General features: G+C 35.6%; 1 protein-coding gene across 1 annotated transcript in view; it reads left to right on the top strand.

The window, feature by feature from the left end:
• Positions 1-27,213, top strand: part of EPHA6 (EPH receptor A6) — a 415,820-nt gene that overhangs the window by 11,705 nt on the left and 376,902 nt on the right. The window contains exon 2 of the mRNA XM_087721464.1: positions 24,649-24,713. Within this exon, the coding sequence (XP_087577590.1) occupies positions 24,649-24,713 (65 nt within the window). The remainder of the gene's footprint in view (positions 1-24,648; positions 24,714-27,213) is intronic.

Raw genomic sequence — 27,213 nt, forward strand, 5'->3', positions numbered from 1 at the left:
AGCTGCCAGCTCGTTGTCTCTCCAGAGTAATGGCGTCTAATACAAAATGATAGCAATAGCGTTGGCTAACGCGATACTCCTGAAGCAGTAGCAGCAGTGGATGGCACTGGTCACCACAGGAGGCCCGTCGTTGGGTTCCTTGAGTCCCAGTCCGAGCAGAAAGATGGTCAGGCAACGTGGGGCCTCGTAGGGACAGCGGCAAAAGCAAAAGAAAACGCCGCGCCAGGAGGGAAGGGGGGGAGTCCACAGGGCTATGGTGGGGGCAAAAAGCCAGTCCCCCAGTCCCGGTAGACATCTCTCCTGGGCTCCCCACCCCCTCTTCGGGGCACAAACCAACGCCTCGGCACTGCTCAGTCAAAGGAAAGGTCCAACACTTCCCAGGGCAACGGGGCCGAAACCGCCGCCTCTCGCACAAAGCCGTCTCCGCCGCCGCCGCCAGCCAGCTGTGTAAGTAGGTCAATGAAAGAGACGGGGGAGGCAACGCCATCCAGGAGCCGCTCAAATGCAGCCCCCTCTTCCAGCCCCCTTTTCACTGTCAGAGGCCTTCAGGAACTTCTTTCGAGGTCGACAAGGCTTTCTTGAAGACCTCTGCAGCCAATAACAGAGCTCTGGATGGATCCTGAACTCTGTTATTGGCTACAGAGGCTTTCAGGAAAGCCTTGCTGGCCTTGATGGCTGCAGAAGAAATAGGCCAGCAAGGCAGGTGTCAGGATTTGTGAGGCCTGGCTGCAACTGTCTGAAGGTAAGTATTAGGGCAGCTCTGCCCCCCCCCATCCCCCCCTAGCTTAATTTTCACCCATCTACCCTGAAGTGGGTGGGGTCTAAATTAGGGCTTATTTTGGGGTAGGACATATATTGGGCACACATGTAAAAATCAAGCTAAGATTTACTTTCGGGATAGGTTGTATTTTCAGGGAAACTTGGTATATGTTATCTTCTGCCTCTAAAGTATTAAGATACCTTTCAATAACTACATCAAAGGAAAAAAGATAGGAAGAATGCATATTAACAATGTTTTGTGCACTAAGTTTCATTTTCTGTCTGAGGCCCTTTAGGAAAACTCATGTTTTGACAATCCTCTATTTGCTCTGCTTCATAGCTACTGAAGGTCAGCTACAACTTCCCAAATGAGAGAGACAAAGACAGAGGAAGAAAGAGAGATTACAGATGCTTTTATTTATCATTGGGAATTCTTACTGTTGTATATATCAAAAATAATTTCTGCTTGTTTTAAAACTTTGTTGTAAAATTCTATTTTACTTTTTTATGAGAAGGAATAACTATTCACTTATCATACGACATAATGTCTGGAATTATCTTGTCAAACTTGGAAGCTGGATCTATAAGTTGGGAGGCAGACTGGGTTAAAGATGAAGAGATCACAGATTATTCTACATCCTTTGTGTTTAGTCATTTCCAAAGTAAGAAAAAATGTTCTACAGTTTTCTTTCTTTTTTCTTTAATTATTACCAAATGTTCTAATTTATTTGGCACAGCCTTATAAAAAAAACTTGCTAATATATTTGTTTAAAGACATTTTTTTAATCCTTTTAAGAGTTGGCTATATCTTGAATTCCTTGCATCACAATCTTATAATAGATATTTGTCTGTGGAAATATGTTATGATCTCCATGATAATCTAATTTAAAATAATATTCTCTGTGTGGAGATTAATTCAACACAGACTCTATTGAAATCACTTGCACAGTTAAGAAAGTTAAGGTGGCTGTTTGGGCTTGTATATCTCTAAAATTGTGCTTCACTTAATTGAAACTTCACTCGGATGATAACCCATTAGTTTTCATTAGGAGAGAACTACTGTTAATGGGCCCAAAGAGGTTAACAGAGAGCATGAAAGCTGAAATTCCTATGTTGTGTGAGTGGAAACCAAGGTCTTCTCATTCTTTCTTATATTTATGCTATTTGCAATGTATATTTGGAGCATGGAATATTTGTGTGTACGTGTGTTAATTAGCAAACATACGTAGTTAATAATTACTGAAACTGGTGAATAGTATAGGTATCATTTGTACATTACGGTATTTATGGTAATTTTTCTGACTGTAGAACAAAATTCTGAATTAACTTTGATGAGGTAACTTTTCAAAATATTTGAGGAGTTTAACAAACCATAGACTCAAGCACTGTTGAGAATAGAATTATGTATTAAAAAGAAAGAATTAGGAAGTTGATTAGGACAGTGGAAATGATGCTTTATAATTAATACAATAGAAGCTGGTAAAAAATAAGCATCTTTAGTCTTGAAAAGAGAGGCCTAACAAGAAGGACATTATACAATGGTTGATGGAAAGATACATACCATGGCCAGTCTTTAATATCAAGCAATACAGGATGTGAAATAACGGTCTAAAATTACCTGAAGAAAAATACTTAACAATAATGTCAGTGCAGTGGAAATTTATGGAAAAGGTGAAGTTGTCTTGATTGGAAGTATTCAAGAACAGTATGGTTTAATTGGGATTTCTGCACTAAGCAGGCATTTAGACTTAGTATTTTAAATTGTCCCTTCCAATTCTAGCTCCCTTCCAACTTCTGGTAGGTTCAAACTGAGATTCTTCATTTCAACTACTGTCAGTGAAAATTATCCGTTAAATGACTGCAGAGCATAATAATACTTCAAAGATGGGAAGAATTTTTACACGTATTAGGAAGCCCCCAGCAGTCTCATTAACTGTACTTCAAGATTATTAAAATGCTCTGTACATTGAAGACTGGTTTTCTGCTATAATTTCTTTGAATAGTTCCACTCACATTTGTGATAGCTGGTAATGAGGTTTGTGTTTAATAGCTAAAGCCTTAAAATTGTATTATATTTAAGGAACTAAAACCAAGATATAGAAACAGAAAGAATAAAATTAGATGAATGAAATGAAAAGAGTTTGAGCTATGCATCTCTGTTTCTAAATGTTTCAGATACATTTACTAACAGAAATATCAAGGCATATGTTTACAATATTTGAATATCATGAACACTAACTTGACTGTATGATTTTAAAATACTATTTTTATTCTTCATTAGTTCAGGTAGGCCTGAATTGATTTCATAGACTACTTCTTGCATAAGAAGTCCCAGTTCATTTCCAGACATTTTAAGTTAGATGATAAATAACTTTCCTGATGCTTAAATAACATGGCTCTTATATAAAACAGAATTTTATGTGAACTATGTATTAATATAATGCTAGCATGCAGCATTGGAATGTGAAAAACAAAATATCCAATCTAATAAATCTGCACAGATGAAAATAAACATTTTATATCCTACAGTGTGAGTGTGAGTCCAGACCCATATCCCATTTATAAACATCTTAGGAACCTGATACAAGGAAAGAAGCCATTACAAACTCTATTAGTGTGTGCTTTATTGCACTTTTCCTTAGAATAGAATTATAACATTACATTATTTATATTCTGACCGCATAAATCTAGATCACCTGTCAAGTATTAGTAATTTTTAATGTAGACCAAATATACACAAACTAAGAACCCAAGACACAGTGATTACCCTGGAAATGGTTATTTTCAAAAAGATAAAAAGTGGTGATTGAAAGATACATGAAACCCATGCTAAGTTAGATTTGTAATTAGGAAAATAGGTTATAAATGAAGCAAATAAAGAATTAAGATGTTTTAATTAAAAATAAATGAAATGTCAAGAGCAACAGCATCTCTTCTTCCATTCTAAAACTTTCTGCTTTTCTTGTTTTAATAGATGACTGCAATTTGTAAGAACACCCTTTTGTCTATTTCAATATAAAATGTCAAGAGGAAGGTTTACAGTACCGTATCTGCTTAATGAAAGTAGAGAAACAGTCGTATATTTTCCAATGAATATGACAGAATCAATAATAAATTAGGTTTGATTACATGTTGACATTTAGTACTCTATACACAGGATGTTAACATTTATTGACACCACCCTTCCTTCCCCCATTCCCTTATCTGCACAGATCCGTTTATTCTTGGTTCAGATACTGAACACAATTTGCAAAGGTTAATGTGGATATGATGCTAAAACTAAGCAGATGAGTCAACCTGCTATGCTGACTAGTTTAAAACATGATTGTTCAGATCTACACTTTCTTGGCCACATTTGAGAGTATAACTGAAAATTGTGTTCCTAATATTTGTGTCACAATACATCTTGTAGCAATAGATTTGAGAGTCATACCCCATTTCTATTAACAGAACTAGCAGCTTAGTTTATTGGTGGAAATAGCTGAAGCTATTACCAATGTTATTGCATTCTCTTGCACATCATATTTTCTTAATGATATCTTTCCTTGAAATGTACTTGAAATGTGATAAGATAGGAAAACATTCTAAATAAGTGATTATTTATGAAGACAGGATAATTACATATAACCCTTGGCTAATTAGAAAAGTGCATGAACAGCACAACTGGTCTCTGAAAATATCACAAGAAATATTGGAAATTAAAATTCTCTTTTTTAACCAATTAGGTATTCCAAATTATCCTTCTTTTGGCTTTAGAAAGAATAGAAGTTTACCCAATTCACCCTAACCATTTCAGTAAGATGAATCATTTGAATATTATGAATGTACATGAGTAATATATGTTTCCACTCTCTTTAGCTAATGATAAATCCCTTTTAGCTCTGAATTTTCCTTTTCTTTTACAAAGCTTGACTATGTCCTATGTTTAAGACAGTGACTCTTAAACAATGCTCTATGGCTATGGATCTTTAAGTTTCTTGCTGGCACTCCATTGTTCAGCAACATAAATAGCACTTTAAAAAAACTATAAGATTTTGTCCATTTTTAAAAAATATATTTTATTAGTGTGGATGCTTTTAGGAATACTGGAGTTCTGATGAGTAACCTTCTGTCAGTTCCATTCTCTCTGCCCTAGGAAGGATGCAAGACAAACCTTTTTTTTTGAAAAACTTTTCCAAGAAAACTGCAGAGACATGTCCAAGCATTCTCCAAAAGTTGAAATTGACTCAAAGGCATTTCCCCAAAATATGTATGTGTATGTGTATATATTCATGTATAATGTATATGCATATATCTGTCTGCCTATCTGCAGCTCTTCAGAAGCATTGTAAAAAGTCTCAGTGGCATTCCCCTTGTTTCACTGGGTTATATAAGGAGCACTTAAGATTGAAGTGGCCCTTTAGAGAATTACTTTAAACTAAGTCACACAAAAGGACATTATTTTCTAGAATAGCGATGCAATGCTTCTGTTATATTCTACCTGTTTAAACATCTTTTGCTGAGACATATTCATGTTATGGTATTGTATATCTCTGGAGATTTGATATCTAATACTAGCTAATATTATTTTAAAATTTGGTAAGAAAAGTTTTTTCACTTTGAAGAAAACTGAGCAATATTCTGAAATACTAAATATGTAATAAATATTATTATGCTAAAACTAGAGAAAGTATAGAGAACTGGCACGCTTTGAGAAAAAGTGCCTGATTTCATGTGATCATAGTTCAGTGACTTCTGATACAAGTTATGTCTTGCTAACTGAAAAAGAAAACTGGTTTTCTGAGCATTTATAAAACAACAGCAACAACAACAACAACAACAACAACAACTAGAAAAAAAGAAAAAAGAACTGGAAAAAAATCACAAAATACCACGACCTGGCCATCGAAACTACCCGATTATGTATGAAACATGTAATAGTGATACCTATTGTCATCAGTGCACTTGGTACCACGTCCAAGAATTTTGCAAGATACATCAACAAATTGCAGCTTTCTGCAATAACACCAGTGGAACTGCAAAAAACTGTGCTACTCATAACATTGTATATGTCAGCCTCTGCTTTGCTGCTGCTTCGGCTGCCATTGAAATGGGGAGGGGGGCATGGTATTTGGGAGGGGATTACTAATTGTGCTGGAGGAAGATTCTGGAGTTCTGCTGCCTGTCTGACTGCGCATGCGGAGGAGGTTCCCGCCAAGGCCAACGGCACCGACATTCCATCTTGGTGATGCCTTTCGAAGTTATCTCACACCTGACACTTGGGAGAATTATGATTGGACTGCAACTGGGATGCCAAGGGGTGGGGAATGGGTTATTCTATATATCACTCACTTTCGCGCCTAAATAATCAGTCTTCGCTTTGCTATGCTTCTGATCATTTATAATTAGTAAAAGTACACTTGATTTCTGTCAATGGAGTCTCGTGGTTTTCTTTCCTAATTACTCAATGAAGGAGTGCTGACAGTATATTTTAAGAAGGTACTTGATTGATACCTAGAATGCTGGCAGCAATCCATATCAACCATTAGCACCAGTCAATTTTATTTGTGATACATTTCTGAATGTTCAGTTAACTGTTTCATGTTTAATGACTAAAGTATAATAATAATAATAATAATAATAATAATAATAATAATAATAATAATAATAATAATAATCAGCTGCTGTAAAAAAAATCACGCAGACTGATTATAAATTGTGGCACAATTCAGTAGCACAAATGATCCATTGGAATTTGTGCAAAAATTATAATATTAAAACAGCAACAAACTGGTGGGAACATCAGCCTAAAAAAGTCACTGAAAATCAGATGGTCAAGATCTTGTGGGATTTCCGTATGCAAACGGACAAAATACTGGCGCATAATACACCAGACATCACACTGGTTGAGAAAAATAAGGTCACAATCATAGACATCGCAATACCAGGTGATAGCAGGTCGCCGAGAAGGAACATGAAAAAATCGCAAAATACCAGGACTTAAAAATCAAAATTCAATGACTATGGCACAAACCAGCAGTGGTAATTCCAGTGGTAATTGGCACACTGGGTGTTATTCCAAAAGCACTGGAATTACATTTGAAACAGTTAAAAATTGACAAAATCACCATCAGTCAAATGCAAAAAGCCGCACTGCTTGGATCTGCACGCATATTATGAAAATACGTTATGACGTCCTAGGCCCCTGGGTGGGGCCCGACTAGTAACCAATGCCAAATCCGGCGAAACAACTGGCCGCTGTGATACAATTGTATAATAATGGCAATGAAACAGTGGAGAACTGAGTTGGCAGTAGGGAATGAGAACTACAGAATGGTTAATATCAAGCAAGGAATTTTCCAGGGTGATTCACTTTCACCTCTTCTCTTCATCATCGCGATGATCCCACTATCAGTAATCTTAAAAAATGAAATTAGGCTACCAACAGCCAAAGAAGTTGAAAAAAATTATCATTTATTACATATGGATGATTTGAAACTCTATAGAAAGTAGAAATCCAATCACTGACAAAAACAGTCCGAATATTCAGCACCAATATTCCAATGTAGTTTGGCATGGAAAAATGTGCCACTCTATCCATAAAAAGGGGCAAAATCACTACATGTGAGGGAATTGAAATGCCCAATGGCCAACTAATTAAATGCAATGAAAATAAAGCCTATAAATATTTAGGTATTCTGCAGTTGGATAACATCAAGCATGGAGAAGTAAAAACTATTGTCAGAGGAGAGTACACCAACAGAGTTAGGAAAATTTTGAAATCTAAATTGAATGGTGGAAATACAATCAAGGCCATAAATACATGGGCAATACCAGTTATAAGATACACAGCTGGTATAGTTAACTGGACACAAGCTGATTTGGACATTTTGGACCGAAAAACTAGGAAACTAATGACAATGCACTACAGTTTACATCAATGTGTGATACTGATAGACTATACCTGCCCCGAAAATCAGGTGGCAGAGGATTATTACAAGTGAAGCAAATAGTTGAAGAAGAAAAACATGCACTGTCTGATTATTTAAAAGAAAGCCAAGAACATCTATTAATCGAATAAAGAACAAAAATCTATTGAAGGTCCAACAGACGAAACAAGAATACAGATAAAATCAAGAATGGAGAGTTGGGGGAACAAAGCATTGCATGGCCAATTTCTTTATTATATATATATATATATATATATATATATATATATATATATATATATATATATATATATATATATATATATATATATATATATATATATATATATATATATATATATATATATATATATATATATATATATATATATATATATATATATATATATATATATATAATTTGTACATTTTGGCATAGTCTATAACCTTTCTTATTATTTCATCTTCGCTTGGTATTAATCTATTTTTCAATTTCTGAGCGAAGGCAATCCTTGCCACCGTAATTATGTGTAAAATTAAATACTGGATTTCTTTTTTATATTTCTCAGTCATTATTCCTAGTAGAAAAACTTCTGGTTTCCAATCTATTTTGACTCCTGTTATTGACTCTAGCCAATTTTTCATCCTTTTGCAATACTTTTTATCCTCCTCACACGTACACCGTGTGTTGATTCACATTTCCAACATTTTGGGGAGGTATTTGCTGATATTTTTGCTAACCTTACTGGTGCCAGGTGCCATCTGTAAAGCATTTTGTACTTGTTTTCCTTGTATGCAACCCCAATTTTTTGTCCCCCCCCCATTTTTCCCATTTATCTAATTCAATATTGTAGCCAAAGCCCATTTTACCATTTGTTCTTTCACAATTTCTTCTTCAATTTTTTACTTCAGAAGAAATTTATATATTCTCCCTATCATCTTTCTTTCTGAGCTATGAATTATTTTATCTAATTCATGTGGTTCCATTTCGATGCCGTATAATTTAGTATTATTATTGTGTTTAGTTTTGTTTTGCAAGTAGGTTAGCCAGTCCACTTTCATGTTTTGTTCTGCCAATTCTTCGGTTTTTAAATTTCCCTGTCGGTTAATTAAGTCTCTATATCTTAACACATTATTCATATCTGTAAAATTTGGGTGTGTCATCCTTTCTGTCAGGGATAGCCAATTCGGGATTTTCACATAGTAGTTTTTTAAAAAATTTGGAGCCAATTTTGCAATAACTATTTAAAATTAGATGTTTTTGAAAGTATTTGTGAATTTTGTTTTTATCATCCCATAGGAATGTATGACAACCTGCTTGCATATCATGGCCTTCTAAAGTCAAGAATCTTTTATTCTTTAAATCTATCCAGTCCTTCACCCAAGTTTGTTGTTACTGCTAATGCGTATAACTCCCAGTTTGGTAATGCTAAGCCTCCTCTCTCCTTGCTATCTTGCATTGACTTTAGTTTAATTCTCGCTTTTCGGCCTTGCCAGATGAATCTAGCAGTTAGTTTGTTTAATTCCTGAAAGAAAGTTTTACCTGGATTAATAGGTGTGGCTTGCAACAAAAATAAAATTCTTGGTAAAACATTCATTTTAACTGTGACTATATGTCCTATTAGTGATAGCTGAATATTTTTCCAGCTTTCTAAATCTTTCTTTATTTCACTAGTCACTAGTTTATTATGATTGTTGTCTTTAATTGTAGAACATTTTGCCAACACCCAGATCCCCAAGTATTTCACTTTCTTAGTTATTTGCATTTTAGTTACTAATTCTAATTCCTCTTCTTGCTTTTTTGTCATGTTATTAGTTATCAGTTTTGTTTTCTTTTATTAATTTTTAGTCCTGCCACTTTGCCATATTCTTCTAATTTTTGAATTAATTTCGGACTGGATTCTAGTGGATCTTCTAAAACAAATACTAAGTCATCAGCATAGGCTTGGGTCTTATATTCTTCATTTTTAAGTCTTAAACCTTTTATTCCCTGGTCTTTCCTAATTTTATTTAACAATATTTCCAGAGTTAGTATAAACAGCAAAGGAGAGAGGGGAAGATCTATTCAATATTCTCTGTTAGTTCTCCGTTCATCAGAACTTTGGCTGTCTGGGTGTTATAAAGTTTTTTTATCATTTTTGTAAAATTTTGTCCTAATTTTATCCTATCTAATTGTGTTGTTAAAAATTTCCAAATTACATTGTCAAATGCTTTTTGTGCAGCAAGGAAAACCTCTTCCAATTGCTTTTCTGGATGCGCCTCATAGTATTCTATTATGTCTAGGATGACTCTCTATTGTTTTTAATGTGTCTGTGAGGTAAAAATACGTTTTGGTCTGGATGTATTCATTCATTTAAAACGTGTTTAATTCTTTCTGCCATAATTGGTGCAAATATTTTATAATCAGAATTCAATAGTGAATTTGGTCTGTAATTTTGATTTCTTGTAAATTGGTTTCTTCTTTCAGGATTAGAGATATTATTGCTTCCATCCATGATTCCGGCATCTTGGCTTTTCCTAAGACTTCGTTAAATATTTCCACTCCTAATTCTTCTAATATTATTTGATTATATTTGTATAACTCCACTGGGATTCTGTTTGGTTCTGGGGTTTTATTATTTTTCTGTTTTTTCAGGACTAATTCTACTTCGGCTATTGTTATTGGCCTGTTTATCACCTCCCTTTGTTCTTTTGCGATTGGAATTATCTTTTCTGGGTTTAAATATTGTTTTATCTTACACGTATAGTTTTGTGAAGTATTTTGAATAATATGCTACTTTTCTTCATTCAATTTATGTTGAATATTTCCCTCGTCATCTTTTAATTGATATATCATCCTTTTTTCTCTTTCATTTTTCAATCTGTATGCCAGCCATCATCCAGGTTTGTTGGCTGGTTCAAAGTAATTTTATTTGGCTGCAATTAATATGTTCCCTTTTAATGTGTATTTCCTGTATGTAGGTTATGTCTGCCTTCAGTTTCCTAAGTTTGTTAAACATCTGAGCTCTTTTCTTTGGTACGTTCAATCCATTCAAGTTTACCAAGATAATTATTATTACCTGGTCCATCTTTAGATGCGGTGTTTTTTTATTACTACTGGTTTGTATCTGACTTTTCCTCTCGCACCTTCCCTTTCTGTTCGCTCTCTTTCTTGCTTCTGTTCTTCTTTCTTATTTCTTTCCTTGTCTTCTGCTGTTTCTTCTTCTTGACTTCTACTTTCTAGGTCCTCTTTATTTCCTTGTTCTTCTTCCCTTGTGAACTATTTTTCATAAAATTTTTATGCTTCTTCTATATTCTCTATTTTGTATCTTTTTCCTTGCCAAGAGACCAATATCACTTCTGGTACCAACCATCTGTACATTATTCTGTTTTTATGTAACTGATTAGTTAAAAATTGGTACCATCTATGTTGTTCCCGGACTCTGCGTGGTATCTGTTTAAGCGTAATCAACTCTTTTCCCTTGTATGTTATTGTCCCTTCTCTGGGTTTTTTTGTACACTTCATCTCTAGTTGTTTTTTTGGCAAATCTTACATGCACTTCTTTTACATGCCTATGTCTTCTGGTATAATTGCTACGCACACGGTAAGACTCATCAATATCTTCTCTCAACTCTTGTTCCTTTCTCTGTAAAATTTCAGTGAAGATTTCAATCATTTTTCCTTTCAGGTCTTCCTCTTTTTCTTCAACTATGTTTTGGCATCTTAGATAAAATGAAGCTCTTTCATTTTCAAATTGGATTATTGATTCCTCTAACTCTTTATTGACTTGTGCATATTTCAACTCCATTCTATCTGTTTGTTCTATTTTTGTTTCAATGTTCTGGATTTTCTGTTTGTTGATTGTTAAGGCATTCTGTATCTTTTTAATTTTGTCATCCATGTTTTTAATATTTCCTTTCAATTCTCCCATTTAGTTTTTAATTTCTTCATGGTTCCTCCTCATCTCTTCATGATTTTTAGCTATCGCTTCTTGGGTTTTCGTCATTGTCTCTTGTATCATCTGGGGCATAAATTGCATACTTTGCATTGTTTGTGCTGGTCCCATTGTTCCTGCCATCGTTCCGCCTTTCTCCTGCCCCAATGTATTCTTGATAGATTTTTGATTTGAAGGTGAGGATGTTGCTGAAGCAGGGTTGGATGATGTCTTTTTGCCTGTCTTCACTAAATTAGTACTAGTTTCCATCTTTATCCCTCTATTTATCATCCCCCACAATTGCATACAGGTTCTACTTTACTTCTACTTTATCACAAATATCAGTGGTTATATATCTCAATATTTAACAATAATTAACCTTTCTTAATATCACATTTCAATATCTAGACAATCTTATATATTATTTTATTCTATTTTTAATCCTTAACTATTATATATCACAGAATTATATATCACACTATTATCTTATGCAAATAAATATCTCTCAATTATATAAGTTATACAGATATTTAGTTCTAATAATTAGTTTCACTATGGTTTTCTTTAATTCACCTTATGTCATAGCCAATTTCTCTTGCATCAGCCTTCGCAGCTCAAATTTATAATCCACTAGATTCACCTTCTCCTCAGTATCACTGTCCATTCTGTCAATCACAGTCAGTAATCACAGAAGACCCAGGGGCAAAGGCAGAACAAAGGGGGGATAAAAGAATTATCCAACTGTTCCAAAACAATTCTTTTCCTACTATCCCCTATCCAGTTCCAACTCCCGAGGAGAATAAGTACAGTATATTTGTAGAATATCCCCCGCAAAAAAAACCAAAAACCCTTGAGCTCTTCGTTACCTGGATTTATTGTTCACGATTGAAACTTTGTTCACAGTTCAGATATTCTTTGGAAAGAAAAAAGAACAGAAAAAGAGCAGAAAGGAGAAGGAAAAACAAACAAACAGCTGGACTGTTATACGATCCTTGAGTGCTTTCCAGCTCTTCTCAACAGCCAATATATCCCACTCCCATTGTGAATGCCAGCTTTTGGTGCTTTCTCCTCCCTCTCCTATCGGGTTGCCCTCTGTGGCCACTCTCCTTCTATTATTCACGCTGCCACTTTCGGCTCTCTGCCTCAGCCCTCACTGTTTTTCAGCAAGAATCTGGACAATAAAAACAGTCTTCACCACAGAGCCTTTTTCTTCCTGCTCTGCCAATTTCACATTGTCCTCCTTTTTGGGGGGTTGTTGATGATAACAAAAGCCTCAATTTCAACTGCTTTCTCTATTTGCTTCCCTCTTATGCGGTCACTATTGCTCCAGTCCTGTCCAAGTGACAGGATAGATCCTTGTCCATTTAGTGGGTTTCTCCTACCCACTGGGAGGTTTGCCTTACCACCCCAGTGTCTTCAGAGTTTCCCCGTGAATCTGCTGATCTCTTCAGGTTCTGAAGTGCTCAAAAGTGAACCCAAATGAAGAAGTTTGAGTTACAGGTTACCGGAGCTGCTGTTCCTCAATCCTAGCATGATGACATCATCGCCGGAAGTCTGGCTGCCTTTTTAATGCTGTTCAGTGAGGATAGAATGGGGATTTTGCATCCATCCTTGTCCTATCACACAGTGGCTTTCAATTTCATTACCTATGGCATCCTTCTGGAATCAGTTAGAGGATTGGGGTTAGCCAATATGGTATCTGCAGGTTCACCTCCTTCCTCCAGGGTCAATTCCAGTTAGTGGTGGTTGGGGAAGAGTTCCCAATCTCAGTCCCTACTATGTGGGGAACTGCACAGTTTAGTATTCTCAACTTTCCTATTCAACATCTACACAAAGGCATTGCATACGGTCATCTGTTACCATGAAGTGAGATATGAATATTCTGTTACCATGGAATGAGGTGTGATTATTCCGTTACTGCAGGTTGAAATGATTGGGGATAGGGTACAACAAGCTTCAGTTGAACCATGGCAAGACTGAGTGACTTTGGGTTTTGGCGCTTGTCCATTCTAGGACTATGTTATCTTTGATGGTAGATAGGGTTGCACTGGTTTAGTGCACAATTTGAGGATCTTCCTAGATGCATAACTCTTCAAGGAGCAGGTGGCACTCACTATTAGGAAGGCTTTTGCACCATTAGGAAGGCTTTTGCACCATTTATATTGTATCCAGTTGCATCAATCCTAGATCAGGAGGCTCTGCTCACAGTACCGACCCTAGTTACCTCCACATCGGATCACTGCAGTGAATTGTATGTTGCCTGGAAAGCATTTGGAAAGTTTGCTAGTTCAGACTATAGTGGCATGAGTAGTTATGTATGCTTTTACAATAGGACGTCACACCCATGTGTATGACCTTCATTGATTGCCAGTCTGCTTCCAGGCCCAATTCAAAGTTGTGGTTTCAATCTTTAAAATTCTTTATGGCATGGGACTAAGTTATCATAGGGACAGCATCTCCCCAATGACACCTTCTCTTTCTATTAGACCTGGCGGAGGGGGCATGCTTCAGGTCCTGTCTGTTAGGGACTTACATTTGAAACGTTCCAGGATGTGGGCTTTCTCTGCTGTGCTGCCGATCTTATGGAACATTCTTCCACACAAAAGTATTATCCTGTCCCTTTTTATGTTCCATAAGCGTCTCAAGACCTGTCTATATCATCAGGTCTAGTGATCTCAAGAGATTGTGAACATCTTATGAAGGCTCTGGCATTGCATTTGATTCACTCTTTCCTGTACCATATGGTTGTATTTTTATGAATTTTTAATAATTGTCTTTATATATTTATTGTTGTATGCTGCCCAGAATTACTTTGTGCAACCTGGATGACTTTATGAATTTACTGTATATATAAATATTTTTCTTTAGTAGTGGTTATTCAGTTATTGTTCTGATATGGGAAAAGATTGGCATATTAATTTACATTTTTGCTACTACAGTAAAGACAATTATGCAGCACCATCAGTGATTCATAGTAGTAACAGCAAGTATGCTTTAGCCTGTTAAGTTTATTGGTAACACAAGTCAGTACAGAAGTGGAAAGAAGTCTAATATATATTCAGGATGGCGATTGCAGAAAGCTGTAATAATATAACTAATCTCATTCAAGAAACCCTAATTTGAATTTCACTTCATCATACTCTTAGTTTAAGTAGCATTTATAATGCTCCTTGCAAAGTTGTTATAAAGCACAGATGAGTGCACATCAGCTTGTATGCAGCTTCTTGAGACAAAATTGCAATTTAACTCATAACTTGCAATATTTTTATGATATATATAATAAATATGCACACACACACATATAAACAAATATATATATACATACACACATACACAAACACACACACACCTTTCTATTTTGACCGATTGCCAAGTACAATGTAATTTAAGAAATGAAAACCGTACTCTCAAATCTGACTCTTTATTGTATATCTGTGCTTATAAATCTTGTATACAGAAGAAGCAGAAAGATAGGGCAGAAAGTTTAAGCAATTTTGGGTGTGGGAGTTTTGCTGTTAATCAACAGACCTTGTGAAGATCTAAAATTCAATAGAAGACAATATTCAGTGGTGGGCTGCAACTGGTTTAACAATTGGTTCGGTGATCATGAGCGCTAATGCACTTGCATGCAGCATTCAAAATACAGCACTTTGAAGCTCGGCTGCTTACCTTCTAAGGCAGCCCTGGTAAGTAGAACAGCGGAGGGGCAGAAATCAGCTGTGCATTGTGAATCAGCTGAGCCAGAAAGAAGGAAATATATGACAGGATGGGGAGGGGGGAGCTGTCATCGGAACTACTGATTCTGACAATCAGTTGGATATTGTCAACTACCACTGATAATATCTATAGCTCAGGGTCGAACTATGGAATTCTTGGTGCTTTCTGAGTTTGGATGTTTGATGGAAGATATCTTATTACTCACCTAGGAAACATCAGCACTGATGTTGGATAATGAAGATCTGAATTCATTGGAAGGATACTTATTGGCTCAGGCTATTTTTAGACTTGTAATGTCACAAGGGTAGGAATATCCACTCTCTCTCAATAGGCATCCAGTTGTAATTTTTTTTAGTATTTGAAACACAGTTAACATGATTCAGAAATAATAATTCTGATCATTTGATTTCTAAGCAAAATGTACAGAGGGAACATTTTCTTCTCCATATACAAAATAGCTGATCTTGTGAGAAAAAGTTTCTTTATTTTCATCTTTCTTTTAAATTATCAAGATGGTCAGCGGAAACCAAATGGAACAAGTAGATATAAGTAGGCAAGTGATAGCTGGCAGTGTGGAATGTATTTTTAAAGCCCACACATTTTAGCATACATTAGAAACAGAAGACTGATTGTTATTTTGGAACAATAACAGGATAACAGACTGTGCCATAGAGAATGAGATTTTCAAGGCTTGCTGTTCTCAAGCATGTACTTCAGTTTGACAGCCTGGCCATGCACCTGTAAAATGCACACGCTGCTAAGGCTTGTTGCTTAACATTGTAAATAATAAATGAACAGTGAGTGCAAAAGTGTCAGACTGGATCAGTTAAGGTATTATTATAAAAGAGAAAACATCAGACTGCTTAGCTGTTCAAGCAGTTAAAAAGACATATGGCTCAGAAGTAAATAAACCTTTTGTATGATTTTTATATTGTTTTTTTAATATTACTGTTTATTTTTATACAAGTTTTTAATTGTTGCAAGCTGCCCAGTGTCATGAAGCCATATGCTAGAATGATAAATAAATAATAAATGAAATTTCTTTCTGCACTACTATTATTATAATCATTATTACATTTGGTGCAATAGCTCAAGTGGGAGGCTGGGCAGGAGGTTATCAAGGTCATGTTTGAGACCTGAGAGCTGCTGTGAGGCAGGGTCGAATGCTCGTCCTTCACTCAAGCTCCTGCCAGGGACATAAAGAAAGCCCCAGCTGGTTGTTCCCAGGGCAATGATGATATCACTGGCTATTCCTTTCAATCTGGAAGACTTTGTTGCTTCTGACAAAAGTGGGGGAAAAAACCACATTATTATATCAATGAAAATAGCTATAAGCCCTGCTTTGTATGCTTTGTGATGTTTTTCAGCAGGAATATAGGTACATTTTCAAAGTTTTCATTAAATAGGAATTCATTAAGGCTGGAAACCTATGTACTGTATGTGAAACCTATGCTAAAATCTCACCGAAGTAAATGGGGCTTAGCTTTGTCAGTGAACATATCCTTAGTATACTCTAGAATAGATTTTCAAATAAGACATTAGCTGTGACCGAATTCCCATCTGTCAAGGAATTTGTTGTGGTCTGCAGTGGCCTGTGGAGCTGGCAGATGAGTCAGACAGTGAGGAGGTTGAGGAAGAACAGGGCCCACTTCTGAGGTGTGAGGAAAGCTCAGATGAAGGCTCTGTGTTGGAGGCAGAGAGGGAGCTAGACAGCAGCGAAGCAGAGAACAGCTGGAGCCTGTTCCCAGTGTGCACATGTACAGAGCTGCCAGAAGACAAGAAAGAATGGTTAACTCAAGAGTAAAGCCACACCTTGGAGTGATTGGCTCTTCCTACAGGAAACAAAAGAGGAATGAACAGGAAATGGGCTTTTGCAGGAAATTATTCGTTCATCGGTCTGGAAAATTCTGTTTGTGAGAAACTCCGTGCCAGGTTTTGTTTTGCTCTGTGTTTGGAGACTAGTTATCTGGTAGCGCTCCTAACGAGATAAGGTGCATGTGGATATACAATCTTCGGAAAGACTGTTTGATAAGGCTTGTTGACTGTGAATGAAAGGAATTCACATCATGTAAAAAAGAGGTTTTGTCAGGACTAAGACTTTGCTCATGCTTTCTAAGTCAGCCTGGGTCAGAACCGAATTATGGTTGGCAGGGTTCAAGAGATGGGCTTTCTCTGCCATGGTGCAGGGCTTGTGGAATCTTATTTTACTCTTCACATTGTGCAGATTCTTCAAGACTGGGGGAGGAGGTTGTGTTATCAGGTCTGGTGGGGCAGAGAACTGGGGAGCTTTGATGATTATTGTAGGTAACTTCATTCTCTCTTGGGTTGTGTGCTTTTTAATAGTTTCTAATAATATTTTAAGCAGCATGTATTTATTGGTTTTCTTTTTTTTTTTAGTTTTGTACATTACCTGGAGTCATTTTCTTATAAGATGGGTGGCTATACAAAATGTGATAAACAAATAAACAGCCTTTAAATATGTATCATTAGCAGATATTCTTTCCTTTCCTAAGACATATGGCTCTTGTTTTTGTTTTAAAGTTGAAAGCAGGAATATTTTGAATATGCAAGTGTGGAAGGGAAAGAGATTTAATTGTGGCTCAAGTTTGAGATATACATCAGCAGAATGCCATCAGACATACTCTTTCAACCTTGATTGTATTGTTTGTATTTACAGAAGAGAGAAGAATATATTTTTTTCTCTGAACTACAGTGAACCGATATGAGATTATTGTATTTGTGCTAGGCTGTATCTTCCTTCTAGTAGCCTGATTTTTTTTCCTCCTTCATTTTCTCATTCCCCAAAGGCAACTACAATGTTAAAGTGCGCATAAAAAACTTTTCAAATCTTTAAAGCAATGTTTTGCAGAAATCTGTCTTGCATTTTCTCAATCACATTCTTTATTTTTAAAACAGGCTTCTGTTGTTTTGATTTTCAGAATATTTGAGATTATTTTTGAATATTCTTGGTGGCATTTCTGAGGTATATTGCTTAGACATAGAGAAGTTTGCTGGTATTAGTTCTCATTTCACATCTGAAACCTCTTTAGCTTCCCGTACTTCCAAACTTGGGGAAACAAATGAAAACCTTCATTTAATTTTCCTTTAGGGTTTTACTAAAGCATAGAAACTAGAAGGGAGACATAATTTGCAATGAATGTGCATATGCGCTCCTTTCCCACTTCATAACATCAAATGTTTGCAAGAACATCCTTTACCAATGGTAAAATGATATTCTCCCTTAAATTCAATAAATTTTGAAATCAAATATTTTTGTTCCCTATAAGGGTGCAGGGCAAAACAGATTTATGGGTATTGGATTATGTAAGCCTTCCTGATGAGTCCACCACTGAATTTGATCTGGCCACATTTTCTCCTTGTTGATTTCTATTTATTTATTTGTTTGTTTTTTGTTTGTTTGTTTGTCTATTTGTAAAATTTATTAGCCACCCATTTCACCACATGGTAACTCTGGGCAGTTTACAATTTTAGTTTTTGGTTTTTTTTTCAATATTTTTAGTAATTTGGGGAATGACTGCAGATGTCCCAAAAGGCACACAAAGAAGATCAGTTTCCACTGTCCACAAACCTATTTTGTGCTGCACAAAGAAAACAAGACTACCAAAGTTCTGAAAATTATATATAATTCAGTTCAGAGAGCAAACCAATTGTAGCATAAGAAATCACAGAATGTAAACCTGTTAGAAGGGAAATTGAAGAACACCTAATCCAACCCCTCCCCTGTGTGGTTATCCACTTCTACTGCATCTCCATCAGATAGCCATCTAGCTATTGTTAAAACACCTTCTGCCACAGACATTCGATCAACTCCAGAGGCAGGAACTTTACAAAGGGGACTTAACATTTCCTTCAGAAGTGAGAAATATATTTGTCTGAAAGGCTGATGGATTCTGATCCTAACAACATTTATCAAAGTACCATTGCTAGAAAGTTCTTCAGTTCAAGGAGATGGATTTAGGGATTTCCAGAACTAGCATTTTGCCCATCACCAGGATCAAGGATGAAAAGATGAGGTGAGACAGGGAAAAGCTGCTGAGTGAATCAGAAAAGTAGGTCAGGGCTTCCAGTGTCTGAATCTCCAGGACATTTGCCTTTGTATCTCAGATGTCTCATTTCATGGGCTCTTTGCAGATCAGCAGGGGGGGGGGAGAGATTCAATAATACAACAAGAAACAGTGAAAGCAGCTCCTTTTCCTTTCAGATGTCAAAGAAAATAGATTTTTCTAGTTGCCTCGGATTAGGGATTTACAATACTGTAGACTGAAGGACTTATTTGGGAGAAAAATCTAATGACTCTGAGATTTTTAAAAGGAAAAAAACCCTCCCAAAGCCACAAAAGCATTGTACTGGTTGCTGGGATTTATTATCTCATTTGTTTGTAAGGAGCTATTAGTTAAAAGCTTCTCTAGAATACATATGGCATTTTGGTGAGATTTATTTATGCTGTTCCACCTATGTGACTAAATCCCATTATGAAATAACAACTCAGTATTTTCTTTATCATGTTTTAGCTGACAGATTTGTATGTATTTTTTTTCTTTCATTTATTATTTTTTTGGTAAAAAATATATACAAGTGCATTGTTTCCAGTGAAAATCACTTTAAAACACTTCAGGGTAATGAATGTAGTTTTCATTCAAAGAGCTGTGCATAAATATCTAGTACTTTTTAAAAAAGAATGCTTATAACAAATTGGGAAGTAAGCTAGGCTGTAAAATACACTCTGAAATGTTTGAAGCAAGTGTTTACCAAATGTTAATATTGTCATTTTATAAATAGTTTTCTATAAACAAGCCCAATCAATAATAATTTACATAAATAACATATTTGTTATGTTATAGAATCACAAATATCAGGGTGGAAAGTTGAAATGCGAATATCTGAAGAGCATTCCATTAAAAAAAAGCTGCATTAGAGCACACTGCTTGCCTTATTGGGAACCATATTCTAGGGAGCGAAATATAGCTGACCTCATTATGGGCCACTTGTATCAGTGTTACCTATGGAAAAATTCAGTGCCTTGATGTAAGAGTTTCAACCTAATCCTGCGAAGTTTCTTCTTGGTAATATTGTACTTGCAAACTAGGGCATACAAAACCTTTGCTAGACCAATTCTTAAATACAGCTTGTCTGCCTGGAATCCGTGCTGTATATAGCAATAGCAGTAGACTTATATACCGCTTCATAGTGCTTTCAGCCCTCTCTAAGCGGTTTACAGAGAGTCAGCATATTGCCCCCAACAATCTGGGTCCTCATTTTACCCACCTCGGAAGGATGGAAGGCTGAGTCAACCCTGAGCCGGTGAGATTTGAACCGCTGAACTGCTGATCTAGCAGTAGCCTGCAGTGCTGCATTTAACCACTGCGCCACCTTGGCTCGTATATCGGATATTAATACAATTGAGAGAGTCCAGAGGTATTTCACTAGAAGACTCCTCTACTCAACAGAATACCCTATGCCACCAGGCTTGAAATTTTGAGCTTAGAGAATCTAGAACTATGCCATCTAAGTATAGTACACAAAATTATCCACTACAACTTCCTACCTGTCAATGACTACTTCACCTTCAACCACAATAATACGAGCAAGCAATAGATACAAACTCAAGGTAAACTGCTCCAAACTTGATTGCAGAAAATACAACTTCAGCAACAGAGTGGTCAATGTTCCTAAGAAGTCTGTAAGGGGTGTGCATAAGCAAACCAGTGTGCCTACCATCCCTGTCCTACTGTCTCCATTTATTTGTACCCATTCACTGTGTTCAACTTTATGTTTATACTTATACCTGTTATTTGTTCACATGTTGGACAAAATAATAAATAAATAAATAAATAAATAAATAAATAAGTAAGTAAGTAAGTAAGTAAGTAAGTAAGTAAGTAAGTAAGTAAGTAAGTAAGTAAGTAAATAATGAAAATAATGAAAATGAAAATGAAAAATAAAAATAAAATAGGTATAAATATACAGCTGTATCTTTCACGAACTTCCAGTAAAGGACAAAAAAATCTACCATTTTAAACTTATGCTCTTGAATCCTTTAAACACAAACCTTCCTATAGGAAAAGAGAAAATTTGCACAGCTAGTTTTGCATACCTCATTTATTGTTCCAGTTCTTTCATTGGCTTATCACACATTCCACTCCTGTTTCCTAGAAGAAAATCATGTTCTGTTGTTTAGAGCTCAACTAAGGCACAGTGTAGAAATTTATCCATAACAATTAAGCTACCAACTTCTCTGCAGAATTCCAATCATCATGTTTAATTTTTCACCCAATGAAACAATAAACCTGCCTTTGCTTGCCTTCTCATTCTAGTGACTCATTCTGAAGAGGTATTTTCTAGAAGAAATTGATTACAATACTATATAGATTCAGACCTGGGCATGGAATGGGAATCCTATTTATTGTTCTGCAAGTTACTTTTATTGAAATCTACATGGGGAGTACACTTTTTTCAAGATGTCCTTTTGAACTTCTCAGCAGTCTTCAATGCCAACAACCATATTTTCTCAGCTGCTCATGATGACTAGGAATGGAAAGCATTCTCTTGTGGTTGCATTTCTCTCTTTGCATTTTAATATCTGTATAAAGCCACTGGAAGACATCACCTACTAATGTAGGTTGAGGTATTATCAACAAATCAATAATATTTAGTTGTACCTCATCAGACACAGTGGAAATCTTGACCTGGTATTTGAAGGCTTTAAGTCTGCATCCTGAGGTTGAATTTCAGAAAATTTGGAGTCTTTTGCCTGTTGCTAGGGGATTCTTTTATTTTCATTAAATAACAGAATAACAACTTTGGAGATCTTCTAGTCCAAGCCCTTGTTCAAGCAAGAAACTCTATATTATTTCAGACAAATGGTTGTCCAATCACTTCTTTAAAATCCCCAGTGTTAGATCACCTACAACTTCTGGAGACAGGTTGTTTCACTGATTCATTGTTCTAACTGTCAAGAAATTTTTCCTTAGTTCTAGGCTGGTTCTCTCCTTGGTTAGTTTCCATCCATTGCTTCTTGTTTTGCATTTAAGTCCTTTGAAGAATAGGTTGACCTGCTCTTCTTTGTAGCAGCCCCCTAGATATTGAACCTGCAACTTAGGTGTTGTCCTAGACACAAGACTATTGCTAAATAAGAGTATGTAGCTCACAGCTATGACAAGCTTTGCTCAGCTATGACTAATCCATCAGTTGCAATTCTTTCTAAAACATGCGGTATTGGCAATAGCTTTGCCACATTTATCATTTTACCTATAGAATCAGCTACTGCAATGTATTCTAAGTGGTGTTGATGTAGATTTTAGCATCTCAAGTGCATTTGACAAATGAAATTCTTCCATACCATGTGTCATCAATTTTGCAAACTGCTGCATTGACTTACATGAAATTTATGAGAACCATTAAAAATACTGGTTTTGTTTTTTAAAAAAGTCCTTTATGTCTTGATAGCTGAATGATTGACAACTGCTTCCCTCAAATAAAATTAACTCATCCATGCATCTGTCATGAGTGTTTTTGTCTCAAGAGTTACTCCTACATAATTCAAGGAGGTAGTCAGAGCCTTCTTTTTAGTTTATGCTTTTCAGTCCTTACCTTAGTCAGGGGAATAAGAATGGCCTACCTACTGGTGTCTAGAAGGACAGTCAAAATGGCGCTCTTTCCTATTTAACATAAGTTTAATACTGAATCTGTTTGTAATTATTGTTGAGAAGATTCAAAACATTCTACATATTATGTACCTCAGCATGGTCCTATTATTTAACAGAATAATTAATATGTGTTATTTATTTAGAAATGGTATAAAAAGGACCATATTTTCTTGATAATATTATAACTAACTTTAACATGAATCTCAGAATTTGCAGCCTATGAAATGTATGCTATATTTTTATCCTACATATTCATATTAAATACATTCAAATGCAGAGAGGGATGTATCAACAGCATGTGGGTGTTTAATGCCTAGAGTTCCTCAGAAGAGAACCTATGAAGCATTATTCACTCCTTGTTATTACTCCATAGAAAAGAACAAGATTAGAGTTACAGTATGTGGTATTTTTCTGGTACAGTTAAGCATTTCCACTTGAAAGAAATATGAACTAAACATGAATCTAATGAAATATCAAATTTCTACAAAAACAAAGCAAAGAGGACTTTCAGACATCACCTTATCATGTAACAGTTTTCCTGTACATATTATAGCATGCTGCTGTTTCTTTCTGCCAGGATTTATAGGGGCATTTAATTTAATATATTCCACCAATTTCCACATTTTTATTCAGATAAACAAAAGCCTTCTAAAATATTCTACACTGCTTCTACATTTATTACATTGCTTTTGAATAGTGGTGAGTTTATAAATACATCAGAAACCAGTATTTACCTTTAAATAAAAGTATGATAAATTATTTTTAATTATTTACCAGTTTACCAATTATTTACCAATTACTGAACCATAAACTAAACAACCAGTTTGTTGTCATATTTTGTTCAAATATTTTTCCTGTATATAATTTAATATGTTATGCAAATCCAGGTCATTGGGTTTATAAAAAAAGCATCATAATTCTATTAACCTCAGAAAATAATACCTTACAAACTGTTCAAACTATCTGAAATGCATATTATCAATGTTGAACATTCTCAAAACAATATGTGTATTTAAATTTGCACACACGGCCACATAGATACATATATATGCACATATGCACAAAATAAGGTTTTATTATCCTAATGCTATGTGTGACTTCTTAAAAATAATTTTCTAGCACTTAGTTCAGCATAAGTATATACAGAACTGCAGATTTTATATCCAAAATATAAGTTTTATATTTCAAAACTGGAAGAAACTGTCTGTTATTAATTCTTTAGTATTGATTATAATTTTGAAATATTTTTGTTCTTGTTATGGATGTTTTTCGTGAGAACAGTAAGATATATTCGAAATATAGAATATGTTTGCTTCAAGTGCAACAAATCACACAACAGTAAAATACTTACTTAAGAATACTAACCTTAAGCAGGCATATATTATTCTACAAAGAATAATGCCCATGTTCCTATTGACATGTTTCTATGTTAATTTCTACACACAAGCTATTAAAGATTCTTGCACCAAAAAAGCAATTTAAAATATCTTAGACAGGTTTGTATATTAAAATTATGTTTATTAACAGTTGAAATGGAAAATATATATTTTAGAATATCCATATTTCCTGAGTTATTGCCTAATGCAACATAGAAAAAACATAGTAATTTTATAAAGTTGTGTAGCTTGCTGCATTAAACTGCTTAAAGCACATTCTTAATTAACTTTATTTATTTATTTCTAGTCGTATTGCTTGATACAACCACTGCTATTGGAGAGCTAGGATGGAAAACCTATCCTCTAAATGGGGTAAGTCGATCATCGTAGGTTTGTTGGCTATTTTGGGTATATATCTGATGTCATTGAAATATAGTTTCTATTTCTAAAAATAGAACTGCACCAGTAGAAGCATACTGTATATACAAAATGGCACAAATAATTAAACACCTTTCATGGTTTATTTATGAATACTTATGGACTTACACAGTAAGACAACTTTTAACTATAAATATCTTTTAAAAATACCTTTTGTTAATTGTGGAAAGGATTTTCTGTTTAAAACATATGAATGAAATTTAGTGAAACACTTCTGATCACATTTCACCAGTTAGATGTATCTGATGTTCAAAATATAAATACAATAATACAATAGCGGAGTTGGAAGAGGAGGTCTTGTAGTCCAACCCCCTGCCTAGGCAGGAAACCCTACACCATTTCAGACAAATGGCTATCCAACATCTTCTTAAAGACTTCCAGTGTTGGGGCATTCACAACTTCTGGAGGCAAGCTGTTCCTCTGATTAATTGTTCTAACTGTCAGGAAATTTCTCCTCAGTTCTAAGTTGCTTCTCTCCTTGATTAGTTTCCACTCATTGCTTCTTGTTCTGCCCTCAGGTCCTTTGGAGAATAGTTTGACTCCCTCTTCTTTGTGGCAACCCCTGAGATATTGGAACACTGCTATCATGTCTCCCCTAGTACTTCTTTTCATTAAACTAGACATACCCAGTTCCTGCAACCATTCCCCATATGTTTTAGCCTCCAGTCCCCTAATCATCTTTGTTGCTCTTCTCTACCCTCTTTCTAGAGTCTCAACATCTTTTTTACATCATGGTGACCAAAACTGGATGGAGTACTCCAAGTGGGGCCTTACCAAGACATTATAAAGTGGTATTAACATTTCACATGATCTTGATTCTATCCCTCTGTTTATGCAGCCTAGAACTGTGTTGACTTTTCTGGCAGTTGCTGAACACTGCTGGCTCATATTTAAATGGTTGTCACTAGGATTCCAAGATCCCTCTCACAGTTACTACTATTGAGCAAGGTACCACCTATACTGTACCTGTGCATTTTGTTTTTCGTACCCAAATGTAGAACCTTATTTTTTTTCACCATTCAATTTAATTTTGTTAAATAGTGCCCAATGGTAAAGTTTGTCAAGATCCTTCTTAAGCCTATCTTATGGAGTGTTGGCTATTCCTGCCATCTTGGTGTCATCTGCAAATTTGATGAATTCCCCATTTAACCCTTCATCCAAATCATTGATGACCATGTTGAAGAGTACTGGCCTAAAACAGAGCCTTGGGGTACTCACTGCATACTTCCACCATGTAGATGCAGTTCCATTGAAGACTTCATGTTGAGTAGGGTTGGTCAGTCAGTTATGAATCCATCTGGTGGGGATGCTGTCTAACCCACATTCTTCTACTTTATCTAGTAGTAGGTTATGATCTACCTTATCAAATGCTTTACTGAAGTCCAAGTAAACTATATCGACGGCATTCCTCTGGTCCACTAATTTTGTCACATTGTCAAAGAATGCAATAAGATTAGTCTGGCATGATCTGTTTTTGACAAACCCATGTTGGCTTTTGGCTATTACTTTGTTTATTTCTAGGTGTTCACTAATTCGTTGCTTGGTTATCTTTTCCTAAATATTCCCTGGCATTGAGGTCAGGCTGATAGGTCTGTAGTTTCTTGGATCTATTTTTTTTTCCTTTTTTGAACATGGCTTATATTTACATCATCTCTTTTCCAGTCCTGGCAGTTCCCCAGTGCTTCAGAATCTCTGAAAGATATAGTTCATTAGTTGTGAGATCTCATCTGCTAGTTCCTTCAGAACCCTGGCTTCAGAACCCTGGGGGTGTAATCCATCTGGTCCTGGTGATTTGAACTCATCTAGGGTAGACAGGTGCTCAATTACCATTTTCTTCCCTGTTTCAACTTGTGTTCATAATCTAATTTTTGTGGTGCTGTTTTTGATAGGTTGGACTGTTTTTCCCTTTGTGTAAAGACAGATGCAAAAAATGAATTAAATAGTTCTGCTTTCTCCCTGTTGCTTGTCACCTTATTGTAACTTTCTCCCAGCAATTGACCAATTGTTTCCTTGACATTTTTCTTGTTCTTAACATGTTAGAAGAAGCTTTTTTGTTATTTTTTACTTTTGTGGCGAGGCTTTGTGAGCCTTAGCTTTCCTCACTTCATCTTTACAGGTTAGGACTATTTGCTGGTATTCTGCCTCAGTTATGTCCCCCTCTTTCCACTTTTTATATTTATCCTTTTTGTCTTTCAATTTGTCAGAGAGTTCTTTATGTAGCCATGCTGGTTTCTTCTGGGAGCTGTTATTTTTCTTCTTCATTCGTATTGTGATAGACTGGGCTTTTGTAATCTCATTTTTCAAAAGCTCCCAAGCTTCTTGAGTTGTTTTCCCCATGAGGATTCTCATCCATGGTATCCTTCCTAAGCTTTCTCTGAGTTTATTGAAATTAGCTCACTTAATGTCCAATACTCTAGTTTGACTTTGTTCTACT

Source organism: Thamnophis sirtalis, unplaced genomic scaffold (genome assembly GCF_051295495.1).
Source record: "Thamnophis sirtalis isolate CommonGarterSnake01/CBP01778 unplaced genomic scaffold, rThaSir2_p1.2 scaffold_8, whole genome shotgun sequence".
NCBI classification, from domain to species: Eukaryota; Metazoa; Chordata; class Lepidosauria; order Squamata; family Natricidae; genus Thamnophis; species Thamnophis sirtalis.